Source organism: Convolutriloba macropyga, chromosome 6 (assembly GCF_964194025.1).
Source record: "Convolutriloba macropyga chromosome 6, txConMacr16.3, whole genome shotgun sequence".
Classification (NCBI taxonomy): Eukaryota; Metazoa; Xenacoelomorpha; order Acoela; family Convolutidae; genus Convolutriloba; species Convolutriloba macropyga.
In genome coordinates this window covers 20787785-20805726 of record NC_134473.1, presented here as the reverse complement: position 1 = coordinate 20805726, position 17942 = coordinate 20787785, and the positions used below count along the sequence as shown (strand labels likewise).

The 17942-nt window shown below is 34.7% G+C and overlaps 1 protein-coding gene across 1 annotated transcript in view; it reads right to left on the bottom strand.

The window, feature by feature from the left end:
• The window catches only part of LOC142340849 (uncharacterized), a 30608-nt gene extending 13369 nt beyond the window's left edge, over nt 1-17239 (bottom strand). The window contains exons 1-3 of the mRNA XM_075391591.1: nt 16636-17239; nt 9278-9401; nt 7581-7770 (exon numbers count right to left, since the gene is read on the bottom strand). Coding sequence (XP_075247706.1) covers nt 7581-7770; nt 9278-9401; nt 16636-16909 — 588 coding nt within the window. The 5' untranslated portion in view covers nt 16910-17239. The remainder of the gene's footprint in view (nt 1-7580; nt 7771-9277; nt 9402-16635) is intronic.
• Between the last annotated feature and the right edge of the window lie 703 nt (nt 17240-17942).

Here is a 17942-nt window from a genome sequence, read left to right as displayed (position 1 = left end):
GGCGATATTCTGATTGTAAGTAAAGTATCGGAGGATGAACATAAACAAGACGTTTTGAATTCTCTTAAACGTTCAGATGATAAAAATCATAGGATCAATCTTCCAAAATGTCATTACTCTAAACTAGAAATTAATTGGCTTGGTTACCACATTTCGCAATCAAGTATATCGCCTATCGAGCGCAAGTCCTCCGCTGTTCTGACTGTTGTGGCTCCAAAGATTTTAAAGAAACTCCGTTCATTTCTGGGTTCAGTACACTACATCAGTAAATTTTTACCAAATTTAGATCAAATTAGCTATCCACTCCGGCCTTTGTAAGAAAGTTATGAAAATTTATCTTGACTGAGGTGCATGAAAATTGTTTTTTTTTTTGAAATAAAGAAGAGCAGTGCGAATACCAAGGAAAATAGCCAATATAACCCGCAACTTGTGAGACGCGCGTAAAATGTGTCGCCACCCGTTCCGGTCTCGGGGCAGCGCCTGAACAATTAACAGTTGATGAGTGGAAACCAATTGCGTTTAGGTTCCGATTCTCAAACTCATAAGAAGAAAGTTACAGGGTCAACGAACTCGAACTTCTTGGGGTAGTTTGGTCTATTGAATATTTTTTTATGGCAAAAATCTCTTTATGAAAAACGTTTTACAGTAATTACTGATCACTGTGCTCTTCTTTCTATATTGAAATAGTATCGATCCAAATAATCATACAACAGTCGTTTAACTCGTTAGATTGTTAGGCTACTTCCATTTCAATTTGATATTGAAGATTTGCTCGGGGCCAAAATGGGACTAGTGGATTACATTTCCCGGCATCCAATCCAAAAAGCTAAAAAATTTTTTTGCCTATGATGAGGAATTTATTGTGACACAATTAAAACTTATCTCTGCATCAGTTAATTCACTCAATTTAAAATCTACTGTATCTGCAATTCATTTAAGCAAATTATTACAAGCACATGATCCCGCACATCAAACCACACCTTTGAGGCTACACATAATGCGATAATCTTAATTAGCACACGCGCTAACTGCGTACATAAGCATAATTCTCACTTATCACCCGCACCGCAAAATCAAATTGCAAATGCTAGTAGTAATTTTAATATTTTAAAATATGCATATACCGCGTTGCAAATACCAATTAACACTGCACTCGTCAAGCGAAATACAACTCATTGTAAACAATCTTCCCAAAATCGGAATAAATTATCTCTGGCAGCGCGCGCAACTCAATTCACTAAGTCTAATTTCCCGCCACTTAGGAGACATTCCACCACCCAGAAATAAAACCAGTGTCTTTTGCCTCAAATCATTTGGGAAATCAGTTGCCTATTTCTCCTTCACATAATTCTTTTCAATTCAAAGGCATCTTAGACATTATCGATAACAACAAAAATAAATACAGTACGCCTTCTAAAAAGCGCATCAACAGAGTTCACTTCACTGACTCCTGAGGCACTGCGAATCAAACCTTTACACCTCCAATTACATCTCCCACCGGAAAAATCAACGGTCTAATTCCCCAAGTGATACTCGCGCCGCAAGGTTTACCCGAATCACAACTCCAACATACAAAGCTCCGTCTTCTATTGTCAGTACCCCCTAACACCGAGCCCATAGATCCTAACATTCGATCATATTGGAAATAAAATATTCAGTAAGTATGTAATTGCATCCTTAACCATCAAAGACGCTGTTTTAAAAGAGGTGCGTGATTGCATACTCACCAACAAAGAAAGCCGCCTAAAAGAACTCAACCTGTACATCCATTTCTATTGGAGAGACCTCCACGTACGTTCCGTTCCGTTCCAGCTGCGTGTGTATTGATGAGAAGGTCGCATTACCAAACCTTCTCCGAGGAATTTTAATTGATGACATCCACCCAAGGCACCCAGTTACCTCGGGGATGATTTGCATGACCACGCAATGCTGGTGGCTAGACTTGCATGTATCAAAGAAGAAAAATCGGCTCATAACGCATTTCATGTGAAGTGTGCATTAAAGATTATCATTCACCAATTGCTGATATGTAAGCAGAAAACAACAAAGATCTCACTCTTCGAAGCACACTTTGGCCAAAAACCTAATACCCCGCTGGTTATAATCTCCATTAACCCTAATTTATGTAATCTCTGTTATGAATATATTGTAGACCAGTATTTAGATGAAGACACAGTCACGCCAGAGGAAATTATACCGGACGAAAAGTGGACAAATGGCTTTAGGAGCGACATAGAGGTAGAATCAAGAATGACTCGAGCTACGCGAGAGGCTCATGAAAGAGAAAGGGAGAGCACAGACGGCGAGTCTCGCTTGTTTCGATAAGGTGCATGCCTGCGAATTCTGCTCAAAGAACGAGCTGTTCAGCTAAATTTGGCCAGAAATATGCACGGCAAGCAACGCTCAAAGAAAAATTTAGAGTGCCTATACGAGGTTCTTGCTCCAGGCTCAAATAATTTGAAAGTCAGCCCAACAACATCGACGATCAAAGAGCCTGGGAAACCTATCTTCACTGTGCGAAATAGTGCCATAGCAAAATTTAGAACCCTGCGAGAAAGACAGACCCCATTGAAGGTCTATGCTGATCGACGGGGACCCAAAATAGGCGAGAAGTTGGGGGAAGAACACATCTAAAGCCACATTAAACAATTGACCCGAAAAATTAAGGGTGATAAAAAGATGAAACACCACAGGCGTGAACCGGGCAGTGGAGTCTCATCTTCAAGATACAACATCTCACGCGCGATGCGGGGGCGCATCCCAAAAATACCAAACCTCCTCGCTCTTCAAAAACAACAACAGGAAGAGAATGCCGCTTCGAACAGCGAGATGACACTTCTTCGTGCATCATCCTGCATCATCGTCCGCTCCAGCACCTTCTACTACACAGGGGAAAATATCTTCGGATAGGAACCGTCGTAGCCCTTCATACTACGGTTTTGACAATTCGTCCCCAGATTCAAGTATTGCAGCTCCAACTAAACGTCTACGCGGAGCGGGAGACAGAGAATTTTAAGCCCCCACCTGCATCAGTTGTTGAAACAGTACAAAACATTGCCGTTGAACAGCCTGATGAAACTAACAATTCTCCAATTACCTGAGAAGTTTCGCCACCTGCTCCGCAAGCTCTATCAATTTTCGAACAAGATACCCCGACATTGGTGAGATCAATGACGGTTTTCGAAGCTGAAAATCAAGAGATGTCTGATTAGTTAAATTCGCAACCAAAACTGCATAAACTGTAAACTTTTAATTTGGCATTATTATATTTTTAGCTATCATAACCAGTGCATATATTGTTATTATTTATTAAACCGGGGACCAAGTATTAATTTGTAAATATTGTTACTATTATTATCAACAAGAAAAAATGCCAATTTCACAATTTTTCTTTGTCGCAACAAGGGGTATGTGACACCCGTGGATATTTTACATTTCATTTATTTATTTGCTGCAGTAAAAATTCATATGATGTGTTTATTTTAGTTCGATTTATTTGCCCTTCATCAACATTTCATGTTCGTTCATTCTTTGTCTCAACTTGTTCATTTTCATCCTTTCTTGATTTCCCGCTTCGTGATCAGACATGTCTGATCACAACTTTTTCAGTTGCTTACAAGCACTTGAGTTTATACTTTCAGTTTCTTACTTCAAAATCAGTTGCTCCTCTCTCTTTGTATCTCACACCGCAAGTAAGCAAAAGGAAACTAAGTTCGGATCTCGCTCCGCAAATCGTACTTTTGAAAGAAGTAAGCTAACGCGCATCGCAAGCGACTGTCGATTTCAAATAGTGTATGACAGAGCCAGTCAGATGATGAGAATTAGTGTTTTTATACTATTATCTTAATCTAACAGAGTCCGATAATTGCGCGTTGTTTCAGTTTTCTATGTACAAGAAACTTTTAATCGAAACATCTATTTTCATTTGTTTGCTTTAAAATGTTTCAAAAGGAAAGTTGTATATGGGCAGCAGCTTTCTTGGTGATACGAACAATTGAGAAGTTACGCTCTCTGGCTTCAGATACTGATCTAAGCTACAGTTCCATTACTTACCGGGTCAAGATTTCAACGCCCTTTCAGCGTCATTTTAAGAATCTGCTGAAATTTTAAAATTTAATCGCAACTTCAACACATTTCTTACCTATATTCATCGCATTTTCAGCACATTTCTTATCTAAATTTTAACACCATTTGCAGTCTAAAATTTTAGCGCCTTTCAGCGCATTTCTTACACATTTTCAGGGAATTTCAGCGTTTTATTATGCAGGTTTTTTTGACCCGTAATTCTTTCCACTTGATTTGATCTTATATTAATAACTAACATTTTTGTAAGAATTGTTTTGAATAACGCTGAATTTCGTTAAAATTATGTACGAAACGTGCTAATTTTTCAGTGCATTTTATACATAACTTTAGCGCATTACAGCAGCTTTCAGCGCATTTCTGGCGTCACAAATTAAGCGTCACGTTCCAGCGCATTTCAACGCATTATTATGCAGGGGTTTTAGCGCTGAAACTTTTGAAAGTTCAGCGCATTTGATCAGATTTTTTTCCCATAATTTTGAGAAAATATATCGACCCGGGTTGCATATTACTGTCAACCTCTGCCATTCGCTCAATTAACTCGGTTACGTTGAATAATTTATAGATGACGGAAAGCGTTCCTCGTTTGATTAACAAACGTTTCGTCTGAGCGTGCTTTGTAGCATCAAAGAAAAGGCAAAAAATTCTTGCTTTTGTCTCATCAGCAAAATAATTTATGGCGCAATTCAGCGATTTTAACCGCCTTTATTACCAACTAATTGTTCCGACCCTCTTGAGGGGGGAGGAACTATATACTCAACTGGGTTTTTTTTTGTTCCGTGAATTTTCGCCGCTCGATATATTCATCGTAGAGAGTTGAGACTGGTATCATTAGAAAGCTCAGCCAGCGTAGAATATGGAATTAAAGAGATTTTTTTTAATTTTTGTTTTCTACAGGGAGTTATCGAGGCTTAAACTTCTGAGAAAAGAAGAGTGAATTCACGTTGTTTTTATTCACATTTTCCGGATTTTTTGCCTAAATTTTCGTCAATTTTGCTAAAATTTGTTATAATTATTAAGAATAGTGTCGTTGATTTTATTTTTGTGTCGTTTCAACTCAGAAATTATCTATATCTACAACATTCGAAAAATCAATTGTTCTTAACGGACAATATGTTTTAACAGGGGTAGTTTTGGGCCATTCTTGGACTGCTACAATCCAAAAAAAATCGGGTTGTAATCAGTCGGTCTTTTTTTTTTAAAAAAAAGACTTTTTTTTAATAATAAAGAACAGAACATATCAAATCAAAGCTCAGGAGTGATAGGTCCAACCAATTCGCTTGCTAAACAGCTCCAGGCTAATGCATTTAGTTTTTTAATTGAAAGTTTATGGTCGTTTCTTTTTTTAAAAATAATTGACTTTTCAATAAATAATGGCTTAATTAACTTTTCCTCTATTTTTTTTCTTAATTTGTTCAACTTCCAGCTTAGTGTCAGCAAAAAAAGACTGCTTCTTCTTTCTACTGAGTTAACATTTATTCTCGGTTGCTTTTTTAAGCCTGAAATTATTGTTTTCTGGCTTTGATACTACAAGATTTTAGATTTTTGTTTGTTTTGATATTTGCCAGTTTTTCACGTTTTCTAATTTTGTCACATTATCACATCATTGACAGTTCTCATGTCACCTTATTAGCATTCAAATTAAAGCACAATTGAACATATTAAAATCCTGAAAGATATAAATCATCGTTTTAATGGCCTCGACGCCTCTTTCTTGAAGAAATCAATTGAATTTTTTAATTTTGTATTAACTGTCATTTATACTTTGTCGTTTCGGTCGTATGAAATTTCCTGTATAGTGATAGCTTTCATTGGCTTTTCATGGAAGAATAGGAAAACCGATATTCTGATATTAGCAGATAGCTGATGGCTTTTATGACTTTCAAACCCATCGTTTTCCAAAATTTAAAAAAAAACTTTTTTAACTTCGCAATTTTGTTCTTTTTATGTTTCTTTTTGTTACCTAATCTCGTTAGTTGATTACAGGTCAAATATGACATTATGGGTGTCAAGGGAATAAAAGGGATTGGTGTCCCAAAATCTTTTTTTTAAAGATTTTGTTATGACCTTACTGGCTTCGACACCGCTTTTTCACAAAAAAAAATTAAATTAATTTGATTTTTGTCATATTTGACGTTCTTTTTGTAGATGCAAGAAATATTCTGGATAATTACAGGTCTCGAGGGTTTCCTTTTCATGAAAAAACGACGATATTTAAATAGCTCTTTTTGTAATTAATGCCATTCATGACATTGAATGTAATTTTGTTTCGAAAAAAAAATTAAAAGTATTACATACTTTAGCACTTCGCTTTTTTGTCTACTTGTTACCTAGTCTTACTAATGAATGGCCAAGTACTACATTATAGCTGTTTGAAGAAGGCGCAATCAAATATATTTTGAGTGCCAAAATTTGGCTTGACGGTTTTGACAGCGTTTTCTGGCAAGTTTCAATTGAAATTTTGTTTGTTCTTTGTTGTTCTTTTTAGCCGCTCTAAAAAATGAATAAGGTCAGGTCCCAATTTCCTTCTATAGAAGCAGTGGTAATCGCAAATTTGTGGTAATATTAATTTATTCCAAATGGTATTTATTACTTTGAAGTTAATTGTTTCAAAAAATAAGTTAATTTTTTTTTACTTTTCTGTTTTTGTTCTTTTTTGTATAATTGTTACCAAACCTTTTTATGGACTGGTCGAATATGTTTTCTGGTGATTTATAAGTTATTTTTGTTTAGTTTCAGGTTTATCTGACGGTATGTTGACTTTGTTATTAAATTTAGTTTTTAAGAGGGACATAAATTTTTTGATGTAGTTAATGTTTGTTGTTGTTGTTGTTTGATTTTGCTGTTCGTTTTGACTCGCTTTCTTAATATTGACATATTACAGCAATCTAATGCATCAATTTTTACTCCAGTGAGTTATTTGTTTTGGAGGTTATCTTATCGTTCATACAGAATTTTTTGAAAAAGACTTGGGCTTTTTTGGGATTCGCAAAAAATAATTTTTGGGTTTTTCTATCTGTTCCTCATTTGGTAGACAATTATGCCAAAATTTTGGATGGGCGGGGTCGGAACCTTATGTGCCATTGCAAATTACCGAGCCGCCTTGTTTATCGATATAAAATGAAATTTGTTGAAATAAGGCTCGTGAATAAATGCCACAGTAAAAAGAGGAGATGGCTGAGAGGAAAGGTTCGAGACTGTTGAAGACGAGAAAAAGAAGTATAAATTATCTGACTGCACTAAAAATAAATGCCGATTTTTTTCTTCGAAAACTGAGCAGTTTTCAGCGCATTATTCTTACATAATTGCAACGCTTTCCATGACACTATTATTTACGGTTTATCGTCTTTTTACAAAAATCAGCGCATTTTTAACACAATTCTCTCTATCGGGGTAGTATGCTAGAACGTGTTGTAGTCGAGACCTAAACTAAGACAGCGTGATCACAGCTAACTTCTTCCAGCAATTAACAAAACTTGTTCAAAATGTATTCATACCTGTTGGGCAGTTATATCAATGTACTCGTAGTTGTGATCGACGCCATTAGCCTCATTCTGTTGTTCCGAACATGTTTTGACTGATTGTGTCTTCAACTGAGTGCTGAAATTGGAGCTCGTCTGACTCAAATAGGACCCATAAGAGTGGCGATTGGGAGCAGCCAAGTTGACACAGAGAAACTCGTCCTCACTGTAAGTGGAATCAACGCAAACTGTTTCCATCAAAGTGTTTCAATGTTCACATGATTGTAATTATTTATATGACCCGCATTTTTTGCTCGTAAAGGTCACCCAATAAAAGGGGACAAATTATCCTTAAAGTCTGTTGTTTGTCTCACACAATGAGCGAGGAGTCAAAATAGGACTGAACATGCCCTGCCGAACTACAAGTGTTAATCAGTACTGGCCCAGTCTAAATGCAAGTGTTATTTACTATTTTTGAGTACTGGGCAAGTCTTAATACACGTCTTGACCAAGACATGCACAAGACTGACGAGTGTAAACAGTGACGTGACCATAGCTCTGAATCAGTACTGATATTAGACCAGCAATCAGACTTGCCCAGTAGTGATATTGACTTGCCGTTAGGTCCTGCATGACAAAAATTAGAGAACTGAGAAAATTAGGAGATAGAGATGAATTATGATGAGCGACGGAGGTTCAGAGGAGAACGGAAAGAAACTCTTTTCTGGTGATTAGAACTGGATTGGCGTTTAAACATTGTAGATTCAATTTCCTTTGTAATAGAAGAATGGAAGACTGAGGATTAAATATTTACTCTAAATTAACTAACATATTTATACGCTTGGAATAGCAAATGATTCTGCAACAAAGCAATTTTTAAAATCAGAGAGCGTTATTATGGTTGATTAAAAATGTTAAACAGTTGAACATTGATCAGATGCCTAAAATAACACCGCGTTGAATGACATTAATTATGGTACTCTAGGAGTAATGAAATTTGACGATCTCCCCTCCCATTGTTTAAAAAAAACAGGAGTTTTTTTACACCATATTGGGCGGCAAGAATTTATTGATAAAAGCACGCATTGTCTAACTCCCGGGTAGAGTATTGGGGGTATAAGAACAAATCAATAGAAATGAGTTACTTGAGATATATCAACTTTAGGCCGATGTCTCTTTAGACAAAATCGCGAAAAATTTTATTTTTTTTTGTAAAACATCTCCCCTTTTATGAAAATTAACAAGCTGACACTACCGTGGGCTTCTATAAGAGTACAAGACGAATTTTCATTATAAGATCTTTCAAATTTTTAAAGCACTCATTGTTGTTCATATTACGACTTGAAAGATTTTTATCGTGAAAAGATTCTTTTTTTTATTTTTTGCTCGTCAATATAGAATTCGTACGGTGTCATTGTCTATTCAAAGAATTTCGAAATACAACAAAACAAAATTTTTGCTTGAAGTGATCAAGTAAATTTGATTAACTTATGCGCAAACACTTACAAGAAGTCTGAGGTCTTGAAGAAAATAACTTATTGTTTTTTAAAAAGCGTTTTTCTGTTCATAAAAGCGTCTGTTGATGATAAGAAGCGTTTTGTTTTTGAGCCTAGGGGATATGTTTTTCAGATATGGGCCATCGCCGGATCTGGTTATTGTTTTAAGAATGCCCGAAGAAATGAAGTTGTTTATGTAAACTGATGTTAATGATGGAAACAGATTATTCTATATGCCTCTGGGCGTCCATTTCTGAGCTACAGTCTTCTTCTCCTCCACTAGAGTCGTCGTCTATCGGGTTCTGCAGACTCATTTGACTAGCAAAGTGTCTCATCACCTTGTACTGAGAGTTCCTCAGAGCTGAAACATGAAACTCATCATGCATCAGAATACGAAATAAGTACTACACAGTATAGCATTTTATTGTGTAGAGTTTTGCTATTTTTAGCTACTTTTTGCAAGAGTAAAATTTGAAAAAGATTGCGCACTGGTAACATCCATTGCGTTTAAAAAGAAGGAAGAACATATTCGGGCCTATCTAAATTCCTACTTTTTTTGGGTGAAAATGGTTCCTACGTCTTGAAACATATACAACCATTTTTACGTTGGTTACGTCTCAAGAAACAAATCAACCAATATGAAGAATTTTCAGAGAATCTGATCAACTCGGAAATTGGATATAGCTGAGTTTCATTTATATTGCACTCTTGTCCTATAGCTTTAAAAAACATAATATTACTAAACCATTTTCATGAACATAAACAGTGTACTTGCAAGGACATCAAAGGCTTGAGAAGCCTGTATAAAGACGCCTCGACTGAGCAGATTTAAAGTTGATTCACTTCTGTAACCTTAATCAAATTTTGATTAACCTATTTTTCACCAAAAGGAGCACAAAAGATCTTCGGTACCGCATATGTAATTGTACTGAAAATTATGTAAGAACGACTTGGCGGTGTCAAAAATCAGTCTTAGGAAATTGTTTATGATGCCTCTATCTGCATTAAAAATCTTATTAGTAAGTCGCCTCACCTTATTAGGTATCATCTTCGTATTTTCTTTGGTTGTTTTGCTTAATTTTAACTGGGTTTTTTATCTGATTGTAATAACCCAACCTCTTCTTCATTTAAAATACCCGTGTAGAGTTGTTTTGTTCAACCTGTTTCTCTATTTAATGCTTTTAAAAGAAGTGTACAAAGTTCGTATATATGGAGTTCCCTCACAGTGCATAGCTTGTGTTTAACTCTTAAATTTTCGACTAAGTCAACTTTCTTCAAAATAAAGATAGTTCTCCAAATAAATCTTTGGTAACTTTCAATTTTCATGATCTCTGTTTTACTTGTTGTTCCATAATTTAATAATTCGTACTGAATAACTGGTTGAATGTAGGTAATGTTGATTCTAATCAACTATTTACGGTCAAAAACTGTACAAAAAAATCTCATTATACGCACATTTGGTATTATAGCTTTTGTGATTCCTTCTAAGTGCGCTTCTTATTTTAGCTTCTTATCAATGATCAAACCTAGGAACTTGGAAGTGTGACTAGTTTTTATTTCTTATCCATTTACCTCAAACCTGTTGGCAGAATGACAAGGAAACTCAACTATGTGTGTTTTGACATGTAAATCGTAAGTTTATGTTCTTCAGTCCAATTTCTAATTTTGTTCAAACTTTCATTTGCAACTAGAATTCCAGTACCAGGTTTGTAGTTCTGAAGTACTGATGTGTCGTCTGCAAATAATATTATTTGAATCTCTGAAAATTCATCTGGAAGCTCAATTAAATATATAAGAAATAGAATAGGACCGAGCTCAGAACCTTGGGGAACACCAGTATCTATCTTTTGTAAGTTAGACTTTTTGGCTGCAGCGATGACTAATTGCGTTTTGTTGAAAAAATAGTCTAGCAAAATTGTTAAAACTGGTCCTCATAAACCGTAGTTTGCACACTTATATCGAAAAATTTTGTGATCAACAGTGTCTAATGCTTTCTTCATTTCAAGGAAAGTGCAGATACTTTTTTTTATTGCTATTGTAAGTTCTGTTTTGTTTTTCAATAATATCTGTAATTGTTTCTACAGTACTTCGTTTTCATGTGAAACCAATTTGTTTGAAGTGCAACAGTTTAAATTTGTCTAGAAAATAAACTGTAATTCACTCGTTCATAAATTTTGCTAATTACAGGAGAAAAGATATAGGACAATAGTCGCTGCAATCTGGTTTGCTTCCTGACTTAAATAATAGAAATACTTCAGCTATTTTCAAAACAATTGGGATTTTTTTCGCAGATCAACCTATTAATCAGAAAAAAACAAGATGCCATTGATTTCGGAGTTGAACACTTTTAAAAACTCTTCGCTTAGACCCATTAAGTCAACTAATTTTTTTCACTTTCTTTCTCTGGTTGTTGTAGTGCTCCAAAATGTTTTGGGTTCTTCGAAAAAAATAATCTTTGTAGAAACTCATTTTTTCGCAAACGCATTTCTGATGTTATTTAAAAATTCAGCCCTAGATTTCGATTTTTTCAGATTCGTTTTTTTGAAAAAATGTTGACAATGCTGTCTTAATAAGCCATTGATCAACGCAAAACTGTCACTGATATCCCAATCTTTTTCATTATCTTGTTTAGCACAGGATATCCAATTTTTAAGTTGATTTAAATGAGTTTTGTTTTCATATTTTTTCCAGTCCCTCATTAAAATCTTTTTCCAGTGGGATATTTTCAACTTTAAATATATCTGTTTCGCCTAGAACGCTGAAGTTGTCATTTATATCGGTTTGGTCAACGTCACAGTAAAGTGTAAAATTGGCGAAGCACAAATCTATTAGAGAACAAAAATTCTTCCGTGTCTTTAGGTTCATGATTTTTCAGAGGAAAATCATAGCTCTCTATAAAATCTACTAACCATGATGTCTTGAACGTAGTGTTTAACAGATTAATATTGAACTCCCTGCTAACAATGTGATATATAGTTTCAGTTCTCAGTAGATTGTCTAAAAGTAAATTCATTTTTTCTATAAAAATATCTTCGTTTGTTTTGGGTGGTTTTTACACAATTTTAAATGCAAACTGAGGTGTAGTTTTAAGTTCAAAAATGGTAAACAATTGTGTTGCATTGCTGATTTCACTGCCTAATATCTCAAACTCAAGACTGTTTTTAAAGAAGATTCCAACACCACCTCGTTTTTTCCTATTGCATAAACTAATAACTTCCTGATAATTTTTTATTTGGAACAATTTTGCCTTGAAAAATTCGGTAGTCCATGTTTCAGTTAAAGCTACTACCAAAGGGTCTTTCTTGCAGACCACTTGAGTTATTTCTTCGAAATTTTTACTCAATGATCTGCTGTAGAAAGAAATTAGATATTATTCATCTTTTTTACCCCAGGGCACAGTAAACCATTGCAACCTTGGAACAAAAAAGATGCTGTTCTAATTCAACAAGTCGTTTAGAAAGTCAAAAAAACTTAGTGTTGTACTGATTTAAAAAGTCATCAAACATCGCGGAAGTCGCAAAAAACTGACTAAACTTTCAATAAATTTCATCACAGCTTAGTTTTCCACAAAATTCGCAGGGAAAAAAACTGTTTCTTTTGGTTTAATTGTATCACCACGGACGTCACAGAAACACAATTGTACTTACATCTTAAGTTGTTCACAAATTATTTCCGCAGAAGTCGCAGACATACATCCTATTTCTTAAAGATGCCTTGTTTTCACTGTAGTTAATCCGCGGAAGTCTAGGAACAAAACTTTGACGAAATAGATTTAAAAATCACTCTAATTTTTCTTACACAGAAAGAAAAACTATACAAAAACACCTCCTATTTTTTTTTCAAAATCTAGTTTACCAAAGCCAAAAATTGTTAAAGAAAAGTTCTGAGAACGTACAAACGAGACGCTTCACTAAGGGACAACAAAAATTTTGTTTCAAAACGAGAACTTAAATGTTTAGTTTAGATTGTTAGAGTTGTTTTTCTTTTTTATGCTTCAGCTAGGAAATTTTTCGAATTCATTTGCCTTTTTTCTACCGGAGACATTTTTTCATAACTTTCAGCTCTTAATCTGGCTGGCCTCTTCCATGCGATACTCTTGTTTGAGATTGATTTTTTGCCGGCCCTGCTTTTTGATGGATTTTTTCAACTTGTCGAGATCATTCAGATAATTCACACGCACAAATTCTTTTTCTTCGCTGCATGTTTCAAAGCATAATACTGAAATTTTGCAATTTCTTGACGTCAGAATAAACCCACGCTTTTCAGCTTTGGAAAATATACGTTGTTCTACAGGACCAAGAGGCTCATTAATTTATATATATATATATATATATATATATATATTTCGTTCAACGGTATTTTATACTAATTAGTTTGTGTCCATTTTTCATAATCAATGCTTTCTTATGAAATCGAACAAACTTAATGATCACAGTGGGCATATTTCCTGCCGGTAGTAGTTTGCGAGAAGGGACATTATGATACACCACATCCACTTTCTTTGATGCATTTATAATCCAAATACATTTAAAAAAAATGATCTCCTCTGCCAATGTTTCGTTTTTATTGGCGTCGAAGGGAGTGTTCATGGTTCCCACACTATCTTTTCTTGCATGCACTTCCTGATCGCGGAATCTATTGTCAACTTCATCGACAAAATTTTGCAAGTCTCTCACCATTTGATTCGTAACCTTACTTTGTTGTCGAAGCACTCTTTTTTCCACCTGTAGATTCTTTATAATCAGCTTTATGGTTTGTTACACCGAATTGTCGTCGGTTATATATGATAACAAAATAAAGTATACTTTTAAGTGTAAAAATTGTTCAAGGGATTAAAAACCAAAGTTGTATCTGTTTTGACCTTTTCAAGTCATTTCAAATCAAAAAGAAAGTTCAAAGCAAATTCTCTCGCTGCATGATGCGACCGTTTTCGAAGAGAAACAAAATTTTTGCTAAAATCCGTCAAACCTGACTAAATTATCAAAACTAATATTTGATAGACCTCTTATAGAACTAAATAGGCTTGTTATAGAACTAAAAACTCTTTTGAAGTTATTTTTCAGGTTGTTTTGGCTGAAAGTTAACTTGGTAAAAAAAAATTAATTCGTGGTTTTATTCTCTTTAAAAACTGGTGGGCATGTTCAATGCAAAATTTTGCTGCCAGCTACATAAAACAAAATTTTTCATACAGCGTCATTTGCAAACTCTTCCCTTTAGTAATTTGCAAACACTAGTAAAAATTTCTTTAAAACTTCAGCCGTGTTGTTTTCAATTAATAAGAACCTCTTTTAAATTTTCTGTCGGAAAAAAAATTGACCGATGAGGTGGGACCAGTTATTTGAAATAGGATTGCATGGCAAGCTCTATCCTAACATAAATTTAAATCCTGTTCAACAAAAAAATGATCACAGTGGTTATTGAACGTAAATATTAAAGCGTTTGTTTAATAAAATTTTAGAAATAAAAAGAAAACAGGTTTAGCACTAAATAAATTTGGCTAACTTAAGGCTAACCTAATATAGGTGAGCATCTTGTTCAACAGAAAACAATCACAGTGGTTATTGAAGGTAATTATTAATGCGTTTGTTTAATAAAATTTTAGAAATAAACAAAAGAAATTATGTTTAGAAATAATTGGCTAAGTTAAGGCAAACCTAACTTAGGTTTTCATCTTATGCAACAAAAAAAAGATCACAGTGGATTAAAACCTTGCACGCTAATAACGGTTCGTTCACATTCCTTTCAGTTTTAAGAGTTTCAAAAAAAAATTAAATAAATCTAACGTTTTGGATAATCAAAACCTTTCATGAATTTTTCGTTCCGTTTTGATTTTCCCCGTTCTATCTAAATTTTTGGCTGTTTGGTAATGCATTGTAAATTTCGATGGCATTGTTTAAATAAAATTTGAGAAATATACAAGAGAACAAGACTAGTTTTCATGTGAAGTTTTTGATTTTGTTTTTTTTTCTAAAATTGTTTAAACGCGTTTTCTTTTACTCAAGTGTAATTATTGATGATGTTTTTAATAAACTTTCAGAAATAAACAAAGGAGCAAGACTAGTCTTTATGAGGAGCTGTCGAAATTTGTGAAATGTTATATTTATTTTCTTTTGGAAAATTTTTCCAATAATCAATTATCCAATCTTATGAAGCTTGTTTTTCAATTACTGTTTTGAAATTTTTTCGAACATTCATCCAATTATTTACAGTGCCGTTTGAACTTTTAACCATTTTTCCTGGCAGGTATCAAGATTAAGGGATAAATAGCGGTAATTTTTTTTAGCAGTGAATCCGGTAAACGCAACTTTTTTAAAGATCAGTGCTAAATTTATCAATTAATACAGAAATAAACCGCAGCACCCACGTTCGAACCTCACCCTTTCTCTTATAAGTTTCATCTTTTACCACCGTGCCACCTGTCACGTACATTCCTATAAGTTTTTTTTTGTTTTTTAATCAGATTAACTATACTATATGGTTAAACATAGGCGGTGAATTTGTGTACGATTAGGAGTTTTTAGAGGTGAAATTTTGATTTTCACCGCTTGAACGGTGAATTAATTTCCAGCGTTTTTTCCACCGCATTCAGCGCATTTCTTGCATATTTTCTCATAATAATTTTAGTGATGAGATTTTGTAAGATAAGGTTTTTAGCTGTGAAAAAAATTTTAACCGCTTAAAATATATCTTTTGCATTGAGCGCATATCGTACATTTTTTCATAAAATTCACCGCAAATATTCCATCTTTTTAGCGATTTTTACCACCCGGGTCGAGGTTTCGCGGTGAATTTTTGTAAGAAATGCGATGAAAAAAAAATAATTTTCACCGCGTATTTCTTACATTTTTTTGCGGTGAATGCGGTGAATTGCGGTGAATTATTTTTTTTCACCGCGTTCTCAGTTTTCTTATAAAAAAGAATCCTCCCCACACGGGTTCGTACCTCTGACCTCCGGCATGCCTTCAACTGCTTTGTCCACTGAGCCAACTATCACTTACATCGTTGAAATTTCATGTAAATTTAAATCAGATTGAGTAAACTTTGAAATCATATGCGGTGAATTTTTGTAAGAAATGCGGTGAATTTCGCGGTGAATTTTTGTAAGAAATGCGGTGAAATATGATGAATTTTTTTTTCACCGCATTCACCGCTTTCACCGCATTTCTTACATTAATTTGCCACAAAAGTCGATGCGGTGAATTTTTGTAAGAAATGCGGTGAAATTCGCGGTGAATTTTTGTAAGAAATGCGGTGAAATGCGGTGAAATATTTGTTTTCACCACATTCACCGCAATCACCGCATTTCTTACAAGAATTCATCGCATTCACCGCATTTCTTACAAAAATGTACCCAAAAACCTCGACCCGGGCAGTGACGTACACCTCGACCCGGGTGAATCAAAATCTTATCAGTTGTTCCAATTTTGGCCCTTTCTATTTCGCAGTTGTCAAAATGCTGCAGTTTATTTTGTTCAAGTTCCCTTGTCGGGGATATTCTTTTATATGATTATGACCAGGCTCCTTAAAATTGAGGAGCTAACCTATGAAACTCGTTTCTGCGCTAATTACGATCAGTTCGGCTAATCGATACTTACCAGTAAAATCGGTCTGAAGTGAGTTGCTTTTGTTCTTCTCCTCCATTTTCCGATTCCTTCTATGGAAACTGTTGACGAAATAGCCACATTTGTACAACTCCACAAAAAGATCAAACACGAACTGGCTAATTTTGTTCAACTTCGTATTGTATCTTTTGCACAGTTCTGCCACGCTGTGTCTTGAGTTTTTGTCGCATAGGTCGCAGAATAAACTGTCATCGCAAAAATTTCCACATCTAATACAGTTCGCGTTTAGACTCCGTAAATAGGACATTTTTTCAAATGACGAATTGAAATGACAAATTATCGGCAATAAAGTTTTCGATTAAGTTCTGTAATTTTTGAAGTAACGTTTTATTCATACGCCGTGGTTTTTATTACTTTTGAGCTAAAAGTATAGTACAGTTAATAACATTACGAATTCTCGCTGTTAGTTGTACGTTATGATAATGTTTTCATGATATTTAGAAGCTCAAATTATCAAACATTCTCAATCACCGAAATAGTGAATTAGATTTGAGCCATACGATTTGATTCACTTTTGAGATACGACCAATATTACTTACTATTATAAACAGCATGATGGAGTTATAACTAGTGGGTTTATAACTATTATATGATGCGTATGTGTTACCATAGTTTAGTTTTGGTCAAAACCATGATTATACTCAGCATATAAATTGAGTAGTGTTTTATGCTATGTTGGTTGATGTTTATTCGAGAGGTATGTCAATAGAGTACTATTCCAAACAGCGAACTGCATTTCTTAATATGTCGAATAGCGAACGAATGATATAGATAAAAGTGGTGTAGGTTAAAGTATATGGGTTCAAATTTTGATTAGCAGAACCCTAGTAGGATGGTCAAAGTGGCAGAGTGGTCCTGTCATAACCAGCACAACATTTCTTCTTTCTTTTGGAGAACCTTTTTAACACATTTACGCGGACTTCTATCGCATAATTGGCAATAAGTTTTTCATTATTGGCTCTTTCACATTACAGCCCCATCTTTGACAACATAAACTTAAATGTCTAGGCACCAGGGTAGGGGCGTTTGGTGGTTACAATGTGAATCAGCCAATTTATAATTGATGGCGTATAGGTCTAGGAAAAAAAAACCCACGGAAAAGCCCCAGATAATTTTAGATAGGAAATAAACCCCCATGGAAATAAATCCCCATTTTAAATTTGAATTTTGGTGGTGATAATTTTTTCGGTTGTGATAATTTCATATCAAGTTTCACGGGCCGCTAAGGCATGGCTATGTCCCGCCAGGCATGACCAAACGCGCTCAATTCTCAGCTCGTT